We start from the raw sequence: 26,079 nt of genomic DNA on the forward strand, positions 1-26,079 counted from the left end.
AAAAATCTTACATATATATTAAATATATGTAGTCTGGATTTTATTTCCTTTCATAATTCGTAAATGGATTTATTTTCGTTATAATATTATTATTATTATTATTATTATTATTAATATTTCTAATAGTATATCAAGTAATAATACACTTTTATATTTAATAAAAGTCTAATTGCGTAAAAGTTTATTATTACCTTAGCAATTAAAAAATAAACCTAATTAATTCTTAATGATTATATTTTAATTTAATAATTATTTAAATTTTTGTCACTTATTTTGTGATAACATATTTTACTTGGATTAAATGCATTTAATTTAGTGCACTAATCACTTTTACATTAAATTTTATTCAGTAAATCACTCACTTTTATTTTTATTTATTTTTAAGTTTATCAGTTCTAATTTTTTTATTTATTTTCTTTTATTTAACAGGCGTTAATTTTTATAAGTACACCTTGTTTGCATTTATATCGATGTGATGTACACTCGAGTTCCATTGATTTCACTGTAATTAAAAATATATTTATTGTTAATGCATTCATTTATTATTCATAATTATAAGGTAGTTATGAAAATTTAGTTAATTGAAAAAGAGGTGAAAAGTAAATATTTATATTAATGAAGTACGAAAAAATTAATGGGGATTTTTGAGGACTCCGAATACGGTTTCAACTTACCTCGTTTTTATTCTATTTTTTTTTTTTTTTTTTATTGTAATTTAAAATTTTGAATTTCAAAAACTACGAGGAATAAAAATGCATACGAATTATCAAATATTTGTGCAATGATCTATCGAAAAATATGATAAATTAAGGGAGTAATTACGTTATTTTTTATTTTTAAATTACAAGGCACAAAAATAACAAAGGGAATTTTGGTAATTAAGTGGCTTTAATAATTTTTATAACCATGCAATTTTTATTTACTAGGACAGAGTGAGTTTTAACTTGAAAAATAAATCGTCGTACATTACAAGTATATTTAAATGGTACATTGTGTGGCAAGAGTGAAAACAAGGCGATTTCAGGCGAGCGAGAAGTTGACTGCCTGAATTGAAAGTGAGGACACACCGAAAAAAATTTGAAATCGTGTTTTATCCCGTGCCACGGGCTATAATTTTTATATGACCAGCATTGATACTGAAAGTATTAATGTCTGGAATTAGTAAAAATAGGCTAATTTCTGACCAAAAGTGCGCCAGAAAATGAATTCTGGATTTCGAATGTATAATTTTAAGTAATTTTACAAGGAAAACAATTTATTCTTCACCATACCTGCAGTGGAAGTTTAAATTCCTGCCCTGCTTAGAGAGAAGAAATTCGTCCTTTTCTTTTATGAGAAAACACATGATCAAAATTAGCGCATGCGTCAAACGCAAACAGGGACAAAAATTCAAACTTTCAGGTGCAGATCTGGTGACAAATAATTAATTAATGTAACGAGATTGAAGTCCATTTCCGTTTTACAGGAGGTCGTTTCCGTGCCCTTTTGGGCATACACACGTTGTAGGGCCATCTCTACCCGAACTCTTACCCGAAAAATATAATCAATTGACGCCTACGGTGGACATTAACCGAAGTCATAATAAAAAATCCTCATTGCGTGTGGTATCTAACCAAAGACACCACGAGTTCATACTTCTTTTGGGCCGAACACTACTACCATCTCAGGAAATAAAGAGACTTTGGTCGAAGTAGGCTTGGAAAGGTCTCCCGGGGTACGAATATCTGGTGACAAATAATAAACACACCACGAAAGAAGGAAAGATGTCCCAATCGGTTATGATGTCCTACTTTCCTCCCTAGGTATATAATATACTACAGCGGGTAGAAACTGATGAATTTTTTTTCTAGAGAACAACCTGATCAGTTTATGCCCATTAATCGCATTCAGTTTCAATGCTGGTAATATGAAAATATATAAAAAATAAAAATTTAAGTATCGATAATTAAATACTTTAATGAAATTCTAATCTAAGTAAAAATAAACACTTGTTACTAATTCAACATCTGCTACAATGCGTATAACAATGGTGTCAACCAACTGTTCCAATAATAAATGGACTTTTATAAACTCTTACACGTGTAATCTCCATAATATTTATACTGTCTACGGTCTATTTCTCGACACATCTCATGTTCTTAATTAAAATCAACTCAATACTCTAAAAAAAAATAGCTCACTCCGTCCCAAAACCATCAATTAGTTCAAAGAAATTTTTAAAAATCTACTTTAATAAAAAAAAAAAAAGTAATTAAGTAAATAAATATAATTGATATTTTTTACACATTTTTCAGGTGGTTAAGCGTTTAAAATTAAACACAAATTATTAAATGCGTAGGAAATAATTTTACACTAGTCCATTAATTTATAATAATTTTCATTTCTGTCATAAATTATTCATCATAAATTGAATCTTTAAATTAATTATTATAAATTAATATAAACATCTAGTGTAAAATTAAAAATTGAATACACACTACGAACGATGCCAACGATCTCAGTGCGTACCTAAAGCTAGATCTGGCGTTCATCCTGATACATGGCCGCTACGTCTACGTTATTTATTTAAAAACTTGATGTCTAGTCTATATTAGTTTCGACATGATATGTGATGTGCTTTAGTGTTGAATCTGTTTATTTATTTATTTATTATTATTATTATTAATATTAATAAAAAAATGAAACTGTTATTTTTTAAACGATTACCTAATCCTTAGATACCATCAATTAACATTCAATTCAACATTTCATTACAAAATAATTTCATTTAACCGTATTCAGAGCCGCCAGTTTACGCTTTAATATTTATTATTTTTTTTTAATAAACTTTTTTTTATTTACTTTAATTATTAAAAATTAACTTTTAATAGTCCGTGTAAAAAAAAAGTTCATTACAAAAATATTCAAAAAAAGTTCGACATCTGGACTTCTAAACTGAAAATATATTTGAATTTTGAGTGAAACTTTTTTTGAGTCATAATTTTTATAGTACACGTTTTTAAAACATATTTCTCAAAACGTATTTTTACTATATTTTACCTTTCCTCCGAAAAGATTCTATTAGAAACCCATAATCCCATAAGAATGAAAAAATCTATCTTTTCTAAAGAAGTTGGGGTTATGTCACTTCTTATAGTCGTCATGGCAACTGTTGCTATGAAGACTGTTGTCATGGCAACGGTTGCTAGGGAGATGTTTAGTCATGTTTGCGGCTAATAGAGACAATAGGCATCCATGAATATTTTTGATAGTTACTTTTTCATGAGGAGAGCATGAAAGATAGTTTTCAAAACATTACAATTTTTTTTTTTTTTTTACTCAAGATAAAAAAAGTTCCATTTAAAGTTCTAATCTGTCTCAAGTTTAAAAGATCCACATGTCGAACTTCTTTGGAATATTTTTGGAACGAATTTTTTTTACAGGAGAGTAACATTCAACAATTATTTAAGCAGCCTAAGGCAAGTATATATATATATACATATGTATACATATATATATATATATATATATATATATATATATATGTATATATATATATATATATATATATATATATATATATATATATATATGTATTTTTTTTTAATTATCTGTAAACTTCAACTTAACATTTGTAAAAAGCTTTCACTAATATATTTATATTTAAGTTATTATAATTATAATTTTTGCTTGTTAGAAAAGTTAATTATTTAATGATGGTGTTTGAGTTTTAGTTTTAATTTGTTTTTCATATAGAATGTGAGTGTGAGTGTGTGAGTGAATGTATGTATGTGATATATATATAGGTATAGATGAAAGTATGGTAATTATAGTTTGAGTGAATCCAAAGAGGTGGCTGAAGATCGACGGGACAAAACTACTGATGGAGGGCCACTGACCAGGGACGTGGTGCCGAAGAGTTTGTACCATCCGAATACCATTTCATTGAGATTTAAATCGTCCAGCATTATTTGTGCGACACCCATGAATACTTTTCTACCTTCTAATCGTCCATAATCACCCCACACTGTCACCTATAATTTATAATTATAAAGCAGGATAAAAAAAAATATATACGTCCTCAGTACAAAACATTCATTAAATCATATTTATCAAATAATTTACATTTTTTTTATATTTATATATTTAGTAATTGTAGTGAAACTTTCGTGTTAAAATTAATAAAAAATCTCAAAATTTTTAACACACTTTTTTTCACACAATTATAAAATTTATTACTGAGTAATGACTCAAAAAATATGCCAACATAAGGAGCTTCAAAATTTACTTGAATTATGAGTAATAAAATTACCTGCAAAATGCAACCTTGAAAATTTTCACGAAAAGCCAAAGGCTGCTGATAAAAAGGCTCCAGTGTTTTTCTCGCTGTTGTCGTTTTGGCTTTAGCTATACATTTTTTACCGTTAACCAGATAAACTTTAACGTAAGGAGCTGAAATAATTTATAAAAAGAAACAATTTTTTTTTTATATTGTTTTTACAAGCTATCATATTTTTATACTTAAAAATCCTACTGATTTACTATATCCGAGATAAAATGCTCATATATGATCATATATGAATACTTAGATCTGATTAGAGTCAGAATCTCAGTCTAAGAAATTCAATCGAAAATCTCAGGGTCTCGGTTTTGAGAAATAAATTTTTTCCTCCACTTCTAAGTGCTGGCGTTCTTCCAGAAGACTTCTTCGAAACTCCAGAGGCCTCCCAACCTCCAACAGACGTCTTAATTTTGGTCATGTATGTTTCCCTTGCTCGGCTATAAATATGACCATACGTGATCACATATGACCTCATACATGAACAGATATAATCATATCTGAGCATTTTTTCCCGGGTATATAATTAATTTAGTATAAGAGTAAATAAAAATAAAGAAATATATGATAATTTTTATAACATATTAATATTAAAAGTAACAAAAAAAAAAAAAAATTCAGTATGAAGTAAAAAAATTAAAAGATTAAAAATGTAAAAGTTCATTATTTGAGAGGATTTCAAATATAAAAAGAATTTAAAATATACCTGGAAGTATTTTGCTGCCTGGTTTTGGTTGAAGATCTCTTGCCCTAACAACTTCGACTTCTAAATAGCCCTTAGTATAATTCAGGGCCAACTGTATGTCACCAAGTGAAGATCCTCCAAGTACTTGTCTACCAACTAATTGACCTGGTCCAAGGCCGTCGATAAATTCACTGAGTTGTCCTCCTTCACCCGTCGATCTCAAACACGGAGACCAGCTATTGTGTTTTTTTTTATTTAAAAAAAAAAAAAAAAAAAAAAAACGTTTTTTTATGTTAGTAAAATTTAATAAAATTTTGTGTTTTATTTTATTTAATATCAATAGGAAAATTCGCTTAAACTACTTAAGGTTTTACTTTTAAAACTAATTAATTAATCAATTAATTAGTTAATTAATTAATTAATTAATTGAAGATAAGTAAAAAAAATTACTCATCAAGATAAAAGACGAGAAATCAGAATTTACAAAAGAGGAAAAATAAAAAAAATTTGCTAAGACTTTTTTTTGGACCTTCGACGAAAGCTTTTGAAAGTGTTTTAGGATAATAATAAATATAATTACATTGGATTCAATATAAGAATTAGTTGAGTTGAGGTATTAGTAAATAGTGTTGTAGATTTCTTAAGCAGGTTGTTTTTTTTTGTTAATTATTAGAGAAGTGACACACAATAATTAGTACGGTAATTAAGTAGAAATACATGAAGACTGGAATTAGCCGACGGCTAACAATTTTTTGATTCGTTTTCAAACGATAAATTATGAAAAAAAAAAATGTTTTGAAAAATTGCACCTGTAGTTTTTAAAATTCTCTACAGGTGCATATTTTTATTTTTTATTTTCTTGTAATTGATTTGTTGAAAAAAAAAAATTTGAAAATTGTTAATTGTTAGCTAACTTCAGGATCATAGAAATACAAGTAAAAAAAAGGATGTAGATAAATATTTATTTATAAAAAACATACCAAGCTTCGTAATCATGCAGAAAAATCATTCCCACGCATTAAGGTAATTAACAAAATTACATAAAGAAAAATTTTAAAAAATAAAAAATAAAAATCAGATTTAGAAATTTATAAAAATTTTATTTTTAAATGAATTATTTTCTGATTTTTATTCTTCAAATTTTCAACATGCTAGTAATTATTGATCAGTATATTTTTTTAAGAAAATCAATAAATTACTAAACTTACTCATTAGTTTTTTTCCACTTAATTTAAATACACAATTTTGCACAACTGACAGTTAATAAAAAAAAATTTTTTATTTATCGAAAAAACTACCCCTTCTATATTTAATATCGCGTGCTTAAAGGTAAAAGGGCTTATAACAATTTATGCGCCCTTTTACCTTTGCAAAGGTAAAAGGGCGCATATTTTTTTTTATTGCCAATCGAGTAGTAAACACATTCTACGCTTAAAATTAAAAAAAAAAAAAATTGAATGGTAAAAGGGCGTATGTCTTGAATTATACGCCCTTTTACTTTTAAGAATTCGAAGTTTTGGTGTTCTAAAGGTAAAAAGGCGTATCATTTTTTTTTCGGCCAGCTCACAAAAGAACATATTCGTAGTTTAAACAAACACTCGCTTTTTATTTTAAGAAATAGTTATTATAAAATTTAAAAACATAAACAATTATCATAAAATTATAATGTGTAATTAAAAAAAACATCGGGCTCATTTTGGTACAGTACACGGAAAAATTAAAACCCGACTGGCGGGAAATTTCAAAATATTTTAATGTTATCTGTCATTGTGATTTTTTTTATTACTTAATTTTTACATAATTTGGTTGTAATTGATTCATTTTCTATTTGTTTATATCGAGCTTTGTACATGAGGCTATTACTTTAGTATAACTTGTCTTGTGAAACTATTATTTAACATTTGGTATAAAAAATCCAATTTTTTTTTTGCATCTTTTTACCTTTAACTAGTACTTTTCTGAAAGGTGAAAGGGCGTATGTCTTGAGATACGCCCTTTCAACTTTAGGATACCAACTTTTTTTTTTTTTTACAGATTTTTTACGTTTCAGACAATTTCAAACCGAATGGCAAAAAAAAAATTTTTTATACGCCTTTTCACCACAAATCCCTATTAACCCTTAGCTATAAGCCCTTTTACTTTTAAGCACGCGATATATTAATTATTCAAAAATATACAGTGGAAATAAATATTTAAAATACAAGTACAATATTTTGTTACACAAAGTATAAAAACTTATTTTTAATCGCTATTTTTTTTTTTTTTTGTTATATAGTTATTTATTGTCGTAACGACACACAAACCACACAACTATTCTATGTGATATTGATGATAGATATGTATTAATATAATATATATTTCATACGCAGAAGAGTCTGGTCTAATAAACAAAACTTTTGTTTTTATCTAAGCTATATTAAATTTTTTTAATGCTACTTTGTGAGATGACATTAAGTCATTTTTTTTATTTTAATGTTTTTTTTTTTTTTTTTCTTTTTTGTTGAATTAATTAAATTAGTTTACAGAAACTAAAAATTAGAAATGTGTCATGTGTTTAGTACAAATAATATAAAGTGCACCACTTACTAAATAAATTTTTGTTGGTGTCATATTTTTAATAGTGTAGATAAAAAAAGTAATTGAATTTTTTTTATGTGTTCTTTTATTGAAATTATTTAATTGGATGTTTGTTAAAGATGTAAATATATATATTTATGTACACAGAAAAAAAAGTTATCGAGTCAAGAAAATTGGGGTTTTCAAAAAATTTACTTTCAGTCAAAAACTTTTTTTTCTGTATATATATGGATATTAGGGTAGCCCGAAAAATCGGACTAATTTTTTTTTCTTGATTATGTATAAAAATTTTCAAATTTATGAATTTTTTAAAAGTCACTGAAGAATTATTAAAAATAGTACATTACACACCAGATGTCCCAAGGAAATTACACGCACGGGTGGGACTTCCCTACTTTCCTTCTTCGGTTTGTAATGTACTAATTTCAAAAATTTATTTGTTTTTTTTTTTTTTTTTTTTTTTCAAGATTTCAAAATTTTCAACCGACTTTCAAAAATCTATTCTAAAGTTATCAAAAACCATGAAACTGCAAAATTTTGACAAGTAAATAGAAAAGAGGAATTGAGTCAATTTTTTGGATCACCCTAATAAATATATGTAGGCATATATATTCATACGTAAATGTATACGAGGTTGTATAACGCATTAATTAATTTATTGGATTATCATTAATATTTTAATTTTTGATCATAAGAGTATTTCAATTAAAACTCGACCCCGTATATACATATGCATATATATATATATATATATATATATATATATATATATATATATATATATATACATATTCATAACGAGAGGGTGCGTGACATAAAATAATATTTGTGCATTTAAAGATACATAATAATAAGTGCAAGTCTCAACATTTGCGTTAAAAACAAGCATTAAAGCCAAACGACATTAACATTTATTATATTAATAAATTGTTCATTTAGTAATCATGTTTTTGTTGTTGTAAATAATAATAATAATAATAATAATAATAATAATAATAATAATAACGTAGATAATTTAAAATAATACAACAATCAGGCATCGATAAATAATAATTATTGTTTATGTACAAATAAATGTATATTTTTTTTTCTTTCAAATTTGGGATTCTAATTGTTTTAGTGATTTTTAAAAATTGTAGTTTGAGTAGAAATTTTTTTCATTATTGTAATACACAATTATTTTGTATTGTATCTAAATATTGTCCATTGGCAAATGAAGATATTTTTTTGAGTATGTTCTCAATGAAAACCCTGGCAGATTCGAATTGCAACGAATTACCGTAATTTGCCGTAATTTCATTGTTAAATACCGCAATTTACGGTGTTTTACGGTAAAAATGCCGAGAATTGCGATAAATTGCCGCAATTTTACCGTATGCCGACGTAAAATATTATAAATTACTGTACATTGCATATTTTATGGTAAATTACGATAAACTTCGGTAATTTACCGTAATTCGAATCTGCCAGGGAATTAATTACGTCAAATTTTCATGTCGTCGATAGTTAAAAATATAATCTTTAGATCATTGAAAAATAATTTCTACCCATACTTAAAATATATCACTTTCGAAAATAAATAATTAAAAATTCCGAAATAAACAGCGATAATTTTTTATTTTATCACCAAGAATTATAAAAGAGAACGCGCATGAATCAGAGTTTGTTAAAATTCATTCCACAGTCATGATCGTCAGCCACCATTTTTTTTAAACGTCATGTGATCTACCATTTTCTAGAACCGCCATCTTGTCTAACCTCTCCTACACTTCAAATTGTTCTAATTTTCGAATTTCAATGTTAATAATAGAATTAAAGTTGATATATTAGTATATTATGATGAGAACAAGATCGAATCACATTTCTGAAGAGCCCCAGCTGTAGATAATCAATAAGATATCAAAAAATATTAAAAAAAAAAAAATTTCAAAATATCGCCATTTATTTCTAATCAACAAAAATAAATAAGGAATCACACAAATGCACACACACTCACATAATTACGCATTTGATACAATGTATATATTACACAATGAAAAAATAAAAAAAAAATAAAATCATTGTCAGGAATTATAAACATGTCAACAATTAAAAAAAACACACAACAAACGAATAATTAATAACGATAATAATAATTAAGTATCAATAAGTGAGTAGATGAAAAAAGAGATAGAGAATGAGAGGGGCGCGTTCGTTTTGTCGAACAGTCGTATATATAAAAATTATTACATATACATTTATGTACTCATAATTAGTCATAGATAATATATGCATGTAAACATGTATATATATATTTATAAACTCGCCTCAAGGATTTGTTTAGGCATTACTTACGAACTTGCTTCGGAACTAGAAATCGAGTTGAGTGATCCCGCGGTGTCACTGGTAACCGAACCCGGCTGTTTAGTGGCACCAAGACGTTGATACATGGGTACAACCTCCTGGGAACGTTGAAAGCTGCTGGGTGTGCTGTTCCGCTTACGGGTAACTGGTATACCAGTACTCCTTGAATCGGCGTTGACACCAACCACGCTGATGCACTCTGCGTTTTTAAACCAAACAAGAAATACCGCTAACTATTTCATGAGACTATTGTGCAGTTTTTTTTTTTTTTAAATCTTTACTGCCGTTATTTAGATTTTTATTCTTTCGTAAATTCATAAATATTGTTCTTGTATTTTATTTTTGTTTTTTATTAAATATATATATCATCCCCTCCCATTCTCTATCACACACGCCAGTCATACGGGGCAATACAATGTTGATATGGAGTTAATTATCTCATCATTGGCCTGAACTTCCGCTGGATATCATTGTTGCATTTTTTTTACCTGTTAATATAAACACACACTAATCATTCTCACGCGCATTATTATTTTAGGTTTGCCTTCATTATTTTCTGTTTATACGGTGGAAATTTTGTCAGTGCTTCAGGTTTTTTTTTAGTGCTAATTAGTTGACAACTTTTTTCATCTCAAACATCAGTATTACAGTCAACTACCCGTCATAAGCCTGGTCTAGGGGACGTATGGGAAATTTTTCTTGGAATTTCAGTCTTCCCACTACCATGCGATTAGTTTTGTTCTCGACTACCCGTTATAAGCCTGTTTTATTTTATATAATTTTAAACGTCATATTTACATTTTGTTACATACGCGACTATTCCGATTTTCCTGACGCTTATCGCGCTAAAATAAATAATTATCTTCTCACACTAATAATAATTTATATGCAAAAAATTATAATGATAACGGTATTGATTACAGTAATAATTAAAATAATAATTTTATTGATCAACTTAATGCTCAATAAAGCTTTTAAATTGTAACAGAAGCTTTGGATGTAATCCATGATTACAATTATGAATAATAAATTATATTTTACTTAATAATGATAAAATTATTGTCCGCGAAACATAGATAGTAAATTTTCATCATTAATTTTGATATTTTTTCCTATTGTTAGTTTATAATTTAGGGAATTTTAATGGAGGCTTATAACGGGTTCTCTAGTACGAAACTCTTTAGAATGGTTAAGTGGGGAAGCTGTTTGGACTCAGTAAATCCCGATTGAAAGGAAGAGACTTATAACGGGTAGTCGACTGCACATTAAACATAGAGTGTATTTATAAAGGGTTATATATATATATATATATATATATATATATATTTTTTTTTTTTTTTTAATGACATATACAAAGTGAAATTTTTACACGATGAATCTATTGATGATTAAAAAAAATTTTGTTAAGTAATTTTATATTTTTTAAAGAGTGCCTAATTCGTTAGTTTTTAAAAAAAAGTCATTTAATTCTAATCGAAAAAGAAATTTTTTTTTTTTTTTTTTCAAAAAAAAAACTATTCACAAAAATTAAGAGTACCGAAAAATTTTATGAATTTTTTTTGGTTATGAATTCAAGTAATAGAAAAAAATTCAAATATACTGAGTTTTGAAATATTCAAATTTATTAATTACTAAAATCAAAACCTCAATTTTTATTTAATAATTTATGATCGGGAAAAATTTTAGTCAATTAGAAAAAAAAATTCTAATTTTGAAATATCATAGAAAAAAATTAACTAATTTTTTTTTTTGCTACTATTTACTACTATTTTACATAATAATGACGATCAGTGTAATTAAAAAAAATCCAAACGTCGTGTTTCAATGCACATGTAGACAAATAATAACATTAAAAAAAAAAATTAACAGTTATTTTTTTTTTTTTTTTTTTTTTTTCTTTTGATAAAAACTTAATGAAACAATTCTGTATTGTACATATAATATTAATATTAAATAAAGTTTAGTATAAATAAAATAATAATAATAATAATGAGCATGTATGTACATATTTAAAAGCTCGCAAGAACTAAGCTACGGCTAATATTATTAATTGCACTCTAATTACACTCTATCAGACGCAAATTCAATCAGCTATCAGCTAATTTACTATACCAATTAAAAAAAATTTTTGTAAGATCAATGTCTACACTAACTCACGTTAAGATAAATTATTTATTTATTAGCAATTACTTTTATTATTTAAAAAAAATTAATTACTATTCAAAAAAAATTTTTTTTTTATTTAATTAAAAATAGTTGAAGCTTTGACTAACTAATTTTTGCCATTTTATCAAAATTTTATGAGAAAAAAAAATAAGTTTAGATATTTTACTGTAGTCTATTTCTATTTATTTGATAACGAAATCTCACCTTACTCTAGGTCTAATTTTCAAATTTTTAAATTTCAAAGAGTCAATTTTACCTACCGTGAATGATAAAAAAATCTTGTTGATAAATTTTATCTAATTCTCTTTATGTTAAATTAAAAATAAAAAATAAAAATCTATAATCAATAAAAAAAAAGCACAATTAACATTCTTTCGTACGAGCGTTTACATAATATATAATAAATATAAAACTATATAAATATATATTTAATTTAAAAATTTAACATCTAATAAATAAATTAATTAATTAATAAAAATAATATAAAATTAATTAATTATTTAATCAACGTCATCTAATTAACACACTAAATCACGCGCATCTACGAGTAAATATTATGCACTAAAAAAAAAATTACTAATGTAATTTCTGTAATTAAATATTAGACATTTTAAACAAAATAAAAATTATTTTTAAAACTAATCGTGCTTTTATTAATTTTATGATAAATATTTTAACTTCGTAATTTTCTTCATTATTTTTAATATAAATATTATCCAGTACTAATTCCCGCACATTCGTCGAAGGTTTAAAAAATATATAATAAAAAAAATCCTGTAAAAATTAAAAATAAATTTTGTAATTTGTCACTATAATTTTGTCGAAAAAAAACCAGCGATTTTTCCTGCAGATGAAAAAATAAAATAAACTTCATTTTTTTTTTTTTTTTTTATTTAAATATCGGACCTGTCGCCATCGCCACTTCCTTCGCCATCGCTGCTTGCCGAGCTCGGTTGTCTTCCACTCCGGCCACCGGTCGTGTCGTCAGGTAAAACTTCTTCACTTCTATGTACAGTAAATGAGGACTTGCCCTTTTTCCCGAAACCAAGTCTCCTTTTTCGGCCTTCCTCGCCCACGCATGTATCACCAATAGGCACATTATCGTTTTTCATATTTTTATTTTTTTATTATTATATTAAAATTTTTTTAATTTTTTCATTCAATCAATAGAATCATTAATTAAATTATTTGTTTTTATGTCGATGATTTTTAAAATAAAATGACATCCGTCAATCGATTTTTTTTTTTATTTTAATTCAAATTTATTTTTATCATTAATAATAGTAATTAATAGATCATTCGTTCATTTTTATTTATTATCATTATTTATTGTACGGATGATATATTGGTAGGTACAGTTATCGGTTGTCGATCGAATTCCAACGGTGATAAATATCGAATTGTGTTTTGTGCCGAATTTTTTTTATTATTTAATTTTTTTTGTCGATTAACGATAAATGAGTAGGTTGCAATAAAAAAAAAATAATAGTAATAATTTGACTGATTAAAAAGCGATTGATTCTATGACAATGCACTCAACTTTATATTTTTTCATATTAACTGTACGTTTCATATTAACTGAGACCTCAAAGTTTAAATTTTGTGCTTGGTTATGGAAAGAATCGCGGATATGCAAATTTTTATTATTTTTCTCATTAAAGAAAAGTGAGCTTTCTTCCCTTGAAACAGGGCAGGAATTTATTTTTTCGTTTCAGGTATGGTGAAAAAAAACAATAAGAGTTGCGATAAAATAAGAAAAATATTAAATTAATAAAACGTCATTTTTTACTCCAGACATTAAAAGATTAAAACTTCCAGTATCATTGTAGCCAATATGAAAAATATTGTGCGTAGCATAAAATAAAACACGATTTTAGACTTCAGATGTCAGCGTGTCTTCGGTTCGGGCAGAACCACTCTCACCTGAAATCGTCTTGTTTTATCCCTTGCCACACAATATACTATTATAATGATAAATATAAAAAAAGTGCATTGTAATTTTAATAACTACGTATCTAAATCTGATCTATCTGTATATTATGATTATATTATTATATAAGTGAAATACAATGTGACAGTTAATGATTAAAAAAATATTAAAGCTACTGAAAGTGATACGACAATGACTAATTTCAAAAAGATAATATTATATATAAAAAAAAAAAAAAAAAAAAAAAAACAATGAATGTATATGTATGTGTAGTAATTTAGAGATGTATAGTGTGAATAATAAATTATTTAAATGGTTACCTGTCGCCGAGAGCTGACTGGTGCTGTTACTCTTCTTGCCTAATCCGGCTTGATATTGCGAAGCACTTCCGCCGCCGCTGCTGCTACCGCTTCCGCTTTTACTACCTGGTGAACTTTTTCGCGCTCTGCGGGCCGCTTCTTCCACGTGAAGACCCACTGCGGTGTCACTCAAACTTCCGTCAGCTTTAAGGGATCATATTTTTCATTTTTTTGATACTAATGTTATTATAAAACAGGTACTATATTATGTGATGATTTATTATCTAAAAGTCATGAACTTGACCCGCGATATCATGGACGTAGCTACTCAAATCGATTCGCTGATGAGAGGTGATGATGATAACAAAAAAAAGGCGGCTCATTTAGAAATATTTTAGACATTGTGTTAACTTCAGTTTTACTCTACTTACGCTCAGTTCTTTTAAAATTTAGTCTTTTCACACCGTTTTTTACTAATACTAATATTTATTGTATACTTTTGGGGTGTGCGTCTATATGTGAGTGTGTGTCTTTTAACTAGAACCCAATTTACCTTCAAGGTCAGTTTTTTGTTGTTATCTTTATCTTTTAAATAAAAAGAGTTCATCGATAGTTTTGCGCGACGCTAAAACTCTTCTATACTAATGAAATTGCAGAATGTCCTATTTCATGTTGAATTTCAAAAATTATTGACAAGTAGTAACACAGAAAAAGATGGATTGCTTATTAGCGCGGGACATTTCTGCTCAGCCAGAAAATTTTTGCATTTTCAATGAAAAAATAAAAATTTTTTGGTGCGAAAAAGTATTTTCGAGCTCGAAGAGCTGAGAAATGTATTCAGAACATTATATTCGAGCTCAAGAAGATCGAAAACAGCGGGAAGTTTTAGTGCTGGCCCGCAGGGTCAACCGATAGACCGATTTTTTTTAGTGGATTTTAATCTTTCCATGTAAATTTTCCTAAACGAGTACTTTATCATCGGTTTTCACTTCTTATTCTTTGAAACTAGCCTGTTTTCATTGGACGTCAACATTACAAGCCGAAAATTCCTATGTACCTGAAGATCGGAACTTTTTTCGCAGAACGAAAATAAAAAGAACGAAATGAAAAGCAAAAATCTACAAGATCTTGATTTTTAAAATGTTTCACACTTTAGCCGAAAATTGCAGACCAAATTCCCCTTCAGTCACCTGTAGACTCAAATTACATAAATTACGTCCATTTTCGTTACGTAAAATACGTTCCGATCTTCAGGCACATAAATTTTCGACGATTCCTGACTATCATTTACCGACTATTTTCATATTATGTAATACCCATATTTTCCAATTGAAATGCAGTTGTATCTAACGATCTAAATAAAACCAATTTTCATAAAGGGTAGGAATTAAAATTTTTACTTAATCTCCGATTGAATGCTATAGCAATAGGACATCAAATTTTAATTTTGAATACTCGTTATAATTTTACTAATTAAAGTCTTCAAATTAATAAATTGGATTTTGAAGTAGGACATGAATTATACTTATGAATTAAAAATGAAATGAGTACTCACCAACTTTTTCATCAGGTGGTCCATCGGCATTGCTAAGACTCCTGCTGAATTGTCCCCTCTTGGTGTGTCCATTGTGGCCATTACCCGTCACCTGATGTCTCGTGTTTTTTTCATATGAACCACCAGGACTATTGTAATCACCACTACTCCGTTTACGTTGAAAATTATCAGCGTCAGGATTATTATCAGCATTGTTATTGATTCGGACGGAATCAACGGACGTTTTAGTAGAATTAGAGTCAGTGGTAATTTTGTAAGCAGTTTTAGAGGACGAACCAGTGTCATCATTGGCAGCATCATTGATCATGGATGGATCACGTCGTTTACGTCGTGGAATGGTATCATTGTGATGATCGTTGACCCGTGGGTGATTTTTAGCAGTGTCGGAGGTAGCGGTTTGGGAATCAAAGATATTTGAATTAGCGTTACCGGGGCGGGGTGCTCGGTTTCGGGGCCTAAGTGATAAATCATACGGGCCAAATCCGCAATTTTCGCTGCACTGGCTTTCACTTTCCATCGAATATTCATAATATTCTAGCGTATCACTTATCGCAACATTTCTTTTGCTGCCACTTTGTTCGCGTTCGTCAGCAGCTAAACGTCTCTCATTGCTTTTTTTACCAAACAAATCTTTACGTTCTTGCGACTGTAACTTCTTCGGCCGCGAATCTTGCGGATATTTATCGTGATAAATTTCTTGCGACCGATTAATAGACACACGTGATGATGACTTTCTAGTATCTGGATATGTATAATGATAATTACTATCACGTCTATTGCTATACAATTCACGGCACTCAGGGCAACTTGTTTTTCGACTACGTGAGTAATCTAAATCATCATTTAAGTCACGTCTTGCTGGTCCTGGATACGAACCAGACCGGTCCGTACGTATTTGAGCTTTAAAATTATCATCATCACAATCACGTGGTACAACAGATGAACTAAACCTATCACTTTTAACATCTTTTACTGAATTTTTACGATAATCTGGACCAACGACTGTTTCCGTAGATCCAAAGTCATCATCAGAACCCATAAAAAAATTAATACTAACAGTTTCATTTAATGGACTCTCTAAATTACGTATATCACGTGCTTCTGGACAGCTACTGTTACGACGTCTACGTGACATTTGCCGCGTAGATTCCCAGGTATCACAAATATCATCATCTTCAGGATGAAGAGTCGGCGAGGATTCAGCTTTTTCCAAAATTTTAATACTTTTACGGTCTGATTTTGGACACGTGTCATCATAAGCTGCTTCAAATGATATAAATGGCTCGGTTCTACCACCAAAACTACGCGATCTACCCCGAGAATCTTCGTAATTATCTCTACCATGATTACTATAGTTATCATAATATTTAGTATCATAATTATCTTCTAAATATGAATCAGTACTTTTAGTTCTTTTTGTTAAACACAATGATCTGCTATCACAACTATAATTATTTTGATCATTGCTTGCTAATTTATCATCACAATATTTTTTTGGCACTTTATTATCTAAACTACTACTATCATAAGTGTCATGAGCACTCGAGTAACGACAGTCACCTCGATTATCATCAATACTACAATAAATATGATCGTTATCAATAAATCCGTACGGATGATGATTATCACCATCATCATTACTTTTATTATATTTACTATTTAAACGTTTACTAGAATTTATTTTAAATAAATGTCTGTCATACTCATTGCTTGCCTCGACAGCGTCGATGATATTATCTATTTCATTATCATCATTTAAATTTTCATCACTATTGCCACCATCATTAACGTACAAAGAGTAATACTTTTTACGATAATTACTGCGGCATTCATTATTAAATTCATCAGAATCATCGACAATACTTTCGGAATTTTTTGAACTATCACCAGTTGAATCGTAGTATGACTTACTCTGGTCATTTAAATACGGCAATTTATCACCAGTTACTGTTAAATTACGCTTTACTTTACGTCTAGCTGTTCTGAGACTGTCATCACTAAATATATTACTCGACACTGATTCATATTCAACACTTTTAGCACGTCTAGGCACTTGGATTCTCTTTATTCTATCACGTAGATCGACAAAAAAGTCATCAACAATATTGTAATTTAAATAATTAACTTTGCTATTCAATGACAACTTGCTCTTACGATCACTCGAGGTACCATAGCGACAAGATGACGCATCACGTAATGATTTATTGCTGTATCTTCTGTCAATGTCAAGACATTGGTCTCTATTATTGTCATCATAAACGTAATAGTTATAAATCCTCGTTGAATCATCGGTTATATTTGAAGAGTCCCGATATTTATTAAGACAAAAGTCTTTTATAAAGTTACTGCTACTGTTGCTCGTGTTGCTGTTGCTCAAATTACTCAAGTTGGTGTAACGGAAGAGGTTGTCATCAACAGTCTGCGATCTCACGATAGGCACACGCGGTTTTCTGTGCATCGAGCGTACAACTGCGGATTTGCTCCGTACGAGGAGATGATTTGGGCTTGAGGTATTGGTTATTTTGGGTTTAGGTTTTTTAATTGTTGGGGTTATTGTGGTGGGATTATGATACTTATTTGATGGGGTTTTCCAGGTCTTAATACTATTACTAATTGGGTTATAATGACTACATTCTTTACTTATGCTTATGCTTTTATTGTTTATATTATTGTTGATATTATTACTTATGGTGTTGCTGTTGTTGTTGTTGTTGTTAATGGGTAATTTTATTTTGTGCTTGCGCCTAGTGCGCCTAATAAATAAGGGTGGTAAAGAAGGCAAATAGGATATGACACTGGGTACCAATATGTTTTTAACTGTCGGTCTGCAAACAATTTTTTTTTTTCGTTCAGTCATCATTTTTTATAAACGTTTAAAATGACTTTTTTTAGTTGATTGTAATTTTGCAGCTACTTGGAGACATTAAATGGACATTGGTGTGTAAAATTTAATAATCTACTGATAATACTAATAAATAAGTATTTTTAGTAATGGACTGATAACTAGAGGGTCGCTAGTGTAGTGTAGTGTAGTGTAATGGTTAATGATTAATGTAATTAAGCGGGGCGATTTGGATAGTGCACTACGGGGTACATTCCTCAGAACAATTAACAAAACAATGTCCATTTAATTTGAGGATTAATTTAGCTCATTATTTAAATAATTATTAGTCAAATGTTTTGGGGTTATTACTGATTTGTAGTACCGATCATCATAATTGTAATTATGATTGTTTGTATTAATTGAAAGCTTGATTTTATTTATTAGTAGTGCTTGTAATACTCACATTAATGCCCGAGATCCGCGAGGTCGCTCTGATTGAGTACTAAAAGCGCTACTCGCAACAGAAATAATGCTTTCCATGTCGGAATCACCAAAATCACCGAGGACATCTTTGTCGGGACTCAGGTGACCGCGACGAGGTCGGTGATGCAGGCGGTGAGCGTGTGGTAGTAGTGGGGGGTCGTGACCCATTGATGATAATAGGTCTGAGTCCGATCGGCCACTGTAATGTCGTTCCCAACCTATAATAATAAATATTCTAGAAATTTTTCCCACGTCCCTTCATGAGACTTATGACAGGTAGTCGGCTGTATGTGAAATTCAAACTACAGTCAAGCTATGGTCTATTTTGTCCCGTCTCTAAACTATAAACTGATGACCAGTTTTTGGATACTGATTTTTAAAACCAAAACAAAAATGGCGCCCACTCGCCGTAAACAAATAAAAAAAAACGAGAGAATTCAGGTTTAAGTCCAGGAGTCGCTGGGATTTTTTCACAAATAAAATAAAAAATAACATTAAAAGGGCATAGTTATTACCTTAAATAAATATACAGCATAAGTACTAAAGTCCCAAAGAATAAGTCGTCGTCGGGAATAGTCGGAAATTTTCGGTTTATGATACTTATGTATAGTAACGGCGTGAAATTCGACTCGTTTTTTAAGAGTGGGGGTAAAAACCGAAGACGACTTACTTTCTGAAAGGACTTTAGCCGACTAACCCGATTCGCGGGTTAAAAGTATACCTTTGAAGTATAATTAATTTTTGGCGCCCTGACGTCTTTCTTATATTCATTTATTAAATTAACTTTTTATAGGTACTTTAGTAAATTTATGGATAATTACCACCGATCCCCGTACTTCGATAAGTTGTATGAACAAGTCTGTGTGGATATCTCATTAATCGATGTCTTTCGTCATCTTGAGTCATCATTCGTTCTTTCAGTAATGGCGTTTGTGGCAATTGTCGTTTTTTAGGTGATCCCGTGGGCGTTGCAGTAGCTGATCTCGATCCAAATCTACACAAATTAATATAAATACCAAGAAAGAAATTTCTGCAGTAAACTTGATGACCTAAAATGGCCACATAAAATTTAAAAAATGATAATTAATTTACCTTGCGGGCATATAACCATGAGAATAAGGTATTGATCTATGGTCAGGTGGTGATAATGAACGATGACCAGTTGGACTTTGTGATCTGCCGCGATAACGTAAATAAGGTGAGTCCATCGGAGCTGCACTGTGAGATCTATAACCCATCATACTGCGAGCTGTTGGTTCGTCCTGATTTGGAATAAAAATTTTTTTACAATTATTAATAAAAATTATGGATTATTGTGTTATATATTTGAGTATTTATGTAATATTAATAGTGATAAATTTATATATAAACTCACTTTTCTCCACTGTGGGTAACCAGATATAGACACTGGTTGATCACGTGAAATCATCAATGCGGCTCTCTTGCTGCCCGTTGACGACATGTCCCGCCGACTGCGGTGTTCATTGTCCAGACTTCCGTACTCTCTCTCCGGTGGCGGGCTAGAATAGTGGCTGTACCAGCATGCGTTCGTTTTTATGCATTTATTAGTGTACAGCGTGAGGGGGAATATTATTTATGAAGCGTGTGCTTTTGTGATATACCTTTAATAACTAAGCTTTTTTTTAACTTTTTATATTGATGACCTTTTATTTGATACAGTTTTAGTTATTACTAAATTAGGTTTCATAAACCGAATTTATTTATTAATTTATGATTATCATTTTTTACGATTATCGCATTAATTATTATATTTTGGGGAATATTTACTTTATCGAGCTATTAAATATTAATATTAATATAAATTTAAATTGATACAGAGAATATTTTTTTTTAGTATAATCAAAAGATTGATTTTATCTACAATCTGTTTCGGTAATTCCTCACGACAAATAATTTCATTAAAATTGGGATTATTCCATTTTTTTTTTTTAATCGAAACGCGATACACTAGAAGATTTTATTTTCATTACTATATTAATTGTGGAAACTGCATCAAATTTTAGTATTCAAAGCAAAATATAATCACTGTTTCTACAAAAAAAAAAATTAAATTATAGGGGCCGGAGGAGGGAGGGGTCTAGCTCCAAAATTTTAAAAAAAAAAAAACTTTTGGAAATATAATAGAGCATTATTTTTAATTTTTCAAAAATCAAGTGATAGTCGAAAAATATTATTGACTTTTGTTTTATGATAAAAACTGTTAAAAATTTTTTTTTCTTACTTGGTATCTAATAATTATGTAAAATATAATTTTTTTTATGAAAATCACTTATAAAAAAATTTAATTAATATCCAAAAATTTTTTTTTCACCTTTTTTAGGAGGTACCCATTTTGCCCGCAATAATGAATTGATTTTTTTAACGGCAACTGAAAATTTTTTCTATTTACTCAAAAACAGTATTTTCTTAAAAACTCCGTTTTCTCCCCCCCCCCCCCTCCTAGTCCTAAAATATTTTATTTTGCTTTGAAATAATTCTATTAAATATATTTATTTTTAAATGTATGTTTAATTTATGTAAATAGCTATTCAGTTTACTAAAAGCAGCATGTAATACTGTGATGATTATTATATTAATATGCAAAGAAGCTAACGAACATAAAACTTTTTTTTAAGCTTCGAAAAAAAAAGTTTTTCTTTTTGTATACAAAGTATACTTTCAAGATCGAACACTAATCATACCAATGACCTTCGACCTAATTTTTATTGCTCAAATGAACTTTTAATTCTCAAATCAAATTAAAAAAAAAATGTATATATATTTATGTACAAATAAATTTATATTTATAGTTAAATCATAATCTCACTTTCTGTAGTTAATTCGTAAGAATAAAAAAAAGAATTTAAGACAAAAAAAAAATAAATAGTGTAAAGTGTATTATTAAGTGAAAATATGCAATAGTAGTAGTAGTGAATGAGTTAAGGATTTTAAATAGAATAAAAAAGAGCCGTACCGCTTATAATTTGACGGCATATTATGAAACCTAAAAAATAATAACAAAAAACACACAAGATTAAAAAATTAAATTATGTAGTGACGTTAGTAGATAAATTGAAAAAAGAAATTATAATTATAAGACTATAATATAATATGAGTGGAGCGTAATAATGATATTTTATGGTAAGTGATATATTAGTATAAAAATAAAATATATATAGATTCATGCATGCTCAAATAATATATATATTTAGATATAAATATATTTTTAAATATATATATATAGACGTATTTAATATGTAGGCGTGCATAATTATTGATTGAAAAATATATATACATGATATTATTAATAAGTATGTATAAAAATAGTATACGATGAAAAGAAAAGATAAGTCGAGTAGTATAATATAATTTTAACTTGTTATTTATAATTGTTCTATTTATATATTATTTAATGATTTTGCAATATTAATTTTAGTTAAATTTTACTGGGTCCATTTTCTCGATTGAAGTATAACATTTATTTTATTGTTATTTGTAAGCACAGAAAAATTAAATTTATTTAATTTTTAATTGATGTAAATAAGGGTTCCTACTGTTAAAAATGCATAAGGGTGATTGTTTTTTAAAATTTTTTCATTTATCAATTAACTAAAATAGAAATCATAGTAATGGTCTTGTGATTAAACGGTAAAAAAACACAACACTATAATTAAACGATGTCCCGGTGGTCGGACAGATTATTTCGATGTATAGAAATGAAATTATATTATTTTTAAAATTAAATTTTAGTATAAATATCAGTTAGATCTTTAACATTATCTATTTATCGTACCGAAACTCAATAAATTATTATTTAATGTCATTAACAATCACTGCGGTCCAGAGAATGGAACATTAAAAAACAATCCAGTATAATGACGTTAAAATACTACTGACAATTATGAGCTAATGAGTGTTTAATAACTGATGGCAACTACAAGACTATCGGTACCAGTAAATAAACACTTTATTTATTATATTTAAATAGGTTTATCTAATAAAATTAATTTTCTTATCAGCCGACATATTTCATAAATGATTTTCAAAAAATTATATTTTGCTGCAACAGCTTAATTAACTTTATAAACACGAGCTTAAGAAGTGAGCCGCGTATTTAGAGTTAATAATTAATAATGTAGTAATTCGGCTGCAAGTATACAGGCGTTGATATATTCAAATGTTTATTTCATGTATAATTAAAAAAAATTTAATTCCCGTAAGTGATGCACTATTAAACTGAACAGTAGTCTCTAACAATACAAATCGCACTTTAAATATTTTTATAAATCACAAAAAATTATTTATATCAAAAAAATTATTATATTTTATCAATTATGATTAATCGATTATTATTATTATAGTTGTAGTCACAGAATTGACAAAAAATAAAAATCCAACATTAATTAATCCGTTTATAAATATGAATGAGAATGTCTACACAAAAAAATATTAAATGTAAACAAAAAATAAAATTAAATTGAGACAGATGAACTAAAAAATAGATAGATAGAAAAAGTACATGAACTTTTTCTGTATTGAGCACTCACTAGTAACGATCGGTCGTCATTGTTTTCAATATTCAAATTTCAACAAAACGATTATAAAAAAAAAAAAAAAATTGAAACTAAAAAAAGGAAGAGAATAAAAACGAAAAAAGAATTACGGAAAATAAAAGAAGACAGTTCCGCATCTAACGGCGCTCCCAGGCCAACTGGCATGTCAATTGGCTTGTTGCCCAGTTTTATAACTCTCGGTACCGTACCCCCTTCCCCTAGATCCGTTACGAGTCTTATACATGTATTCATATTCATATACATATATATATTCGTATAACTACATCTACATGTGGCCCTTTAAATACTCTCACCCTTGCAATTCTTCGCAACTGTCTTCTTCATTCATTAAAAAATATAAACCTTCATTAACTAAATTATGAGTATAATTAAGAGATAAATCTTATTAAATTTTTTATTCGTCGGCAAAATTTTTTTTATTGATTCGTTACACTTTTTTATGAATTTACTCGTTTATGATTCACCGTTTTTATTTTGGTGAATTTAATGAACGCAAATATGCGTCAGTTTTCTACGAAGCCGTGGATGGAAATTTTATTTTTATTAGTAATTTATGAATGATTATTCCAAGTATCCATATATTTTGAATTAAACAATGTTGAGAAATTATTATATTAATGAGGTAAAAGATTATTGATTAAATAAAGCTGGGGAATTTTTTTTTAAACGAAAATAGGAGAAAAAATGTTTTTAAGTAGTATGAAATCACATATAGTCAGACATCGAAAAAAACAATTGTGACAGATAAATTAATAGACTTCACCAAAGATGGAATGACATATATATTTATATATCTACACAGTTAGAAATTTTGTGTATTTGTGTTAAAAAATTATTTGGTTCAACACAGAAATCTGTTAATTCAACGCAAACCATTTGTGATATTTTACTTTAACAGATTTTTTATGTTAAACGATTAGAAAATCTGGAATGTAACAGATTTATTGTGTTATTCGGAAATCAACACAGAATTTGTGTTGTTCAGCTAAACACTCCCGCACGTTTCTCCATTGCTATAACCAAGCAAAGCATTGTAGCAGCATTGTCTGCAAGAAAACTTGGATTATAATTTATTCACAATTAAATATAATCATCGATAACTTTAATATTTTTATGATCAGGTTCAATGATTTTTTATTCTCATTTTACGGTACTTGAGTTGGTTAGGTCATGTGCTTATATTTATTAGTTAATTTTAACCCGAAAAGTCTGTTAAATTTTTATAAATTTTCCGTCAAAATAACAGATTTTGTGTTTAACTATTTAACATAAAATTTGTGTCAAAGATCAACACAAACGCAATGTGTTCAATACATAAAAATTTGTGTGGATCATTTGCAACACACGATTTGGATTTGAATTTAACACAAAATTTTAACTGTGTTTAAAAAAAAAAAGGAAGTGGATTATTGAAATAAATTTCTGAGGTATAGGAAAATGAACCTGATAAATAATAATGAAAAATTATAATTAATTCATTGGATTAAATTTATATAATAATTTGTAGTAATTATTTGTATGGCAATGTAATAAAAAAAAAAGTAGACTGCGGTATTATTGCAGTGAACCTGAATTAAACATCGCAGGTATAATTTTAAAAAAAGTAGTTGTTGATAAATAAAAAAAAATAAAATTGTCGAATTAAAGCGAAAGTCATGCAATGTCATGTAAAATATAATAAAACAAATGAAATTTATTAGATCAATTAACACGCGATTTAAGCAACGATTATTTATTGGTGGGGATTTTTAAAGCACGTTTTAATAAAAAGGTCTATTTCTATTATTTTAATTAATAAATTTATATATATATATATATGTGTCTACATACATATATTTTAATTATTCTATTGCAATGAATGAATTAAAAATGACTTACCTAGATGAACTGCCGAGGCTGCTGATGCTGGCACCATCTGCGGTTCGTCTCTGATCTCGCGGTATATCGCAATCAGTGATGTCATACTCCGACGTATCTGAATCACTTAGACGAGATGTCGTCGAGGGTGGACTGAGATGATAATCAACTGGAGTTATGGCTATGTCATCGTATGGTTCGTGATATTGTCTGTAATTTATCATAAAAAATAACAACAATTTTGACGTGTACCCAAATATACATACATACAAATATTAATATATATTTATATAGATTTTGGTATTTTGAATAGAGTAAATGGCTCAATTAATAACTGAAAGTAGTTTGATGATTTCTAACTTTTCTGTGATTTTAACAATACATTTTTTTCATAATTAATCAAATAGGGCAGAACCATTTATGGCCACTGTTTCATTCTTGGACATTTAATACTTTATTTTAATTAAT

General features: G+C 28.2%; 1 protein-coding gene across 2 annotated transcripts in view; it reads right to left on the reverse strand.

The window, feature by feature from the left end:
- Positions 1-213: 213 nt before the first annotated feature.
- LOC103569025 (regulating synaptic membrane exocytosis protein 2) overlaps positions 214-26,079 on the reverse strand; it is a 66,183-nt gene continuing 40,317 nt past the window's right edge. The window contains exons 12-24 of one of the 2 annotated variants that reach the window (XM_053738986.1): positions 25,633-25,821; positions 22,155-22,184; positions 20,556-20,712; positions 20,273-20,442; positions 20,002-20,174; positions 19,161-19,398; positions 15,874-18,698; positions 14,340-14,522; positions 9,915-10,122; positions 5,025-5,239; positions 4,292-4,431; positions 3,879-4,013; positions 214-502 (exon numbers count right to left, since the gene is read on the reverse strand). In XM_053738986.1, the coding sequence (XP_053594961.1) occupies positions 500-502; positions 3,879-4,013; positions 4,292-4,431; positions 5,025-5,239; positions 9,915-10,122; positions 14,340-14,522; positions 15,874-18,698; positions 19,161-19,398; positions 20,002-20,174; positions 20,273-20,442; positions 20,556-20,712; positions 22,155-22,184; positions 25,633-25,821 (4,666 nt within the window). In that variant the 3' untranslated portion in view covers positions 214-499. Of the gene's footprint in view, positions 503-3,598; positions 4,014-4,291; positions 4,432-5,024; positions 5,240-9,914; positions 10,123-14,339; positions 14,523-15,873; positions 18,699-19,160; positions 19,399-20,001; positions 20,175-20,272; positions 20,443-20,555; positions 20,713-22,154; positions 22,185-25,632; positions 25,822-26,079 lie in introns of those variants that run through there. The other variant, XM_053738985.1, reaches the window with a different exon arrangement.

The sequence above is a fragment of the Microplitis demolitor genome, chromosome 5 (assembly GCF_026212275.2).
Source record: "Microplitis demolitor isolate Queensland-Clemson2020A chromosome 5, iyMicDemo2.1a, whole genome shotgun sequence".
NCBI lineage: Eukaryota > Metazoa > Arthropoda > Insecta > Hymenoptera > Braconidae > Microplitis > Microplitis demolitor.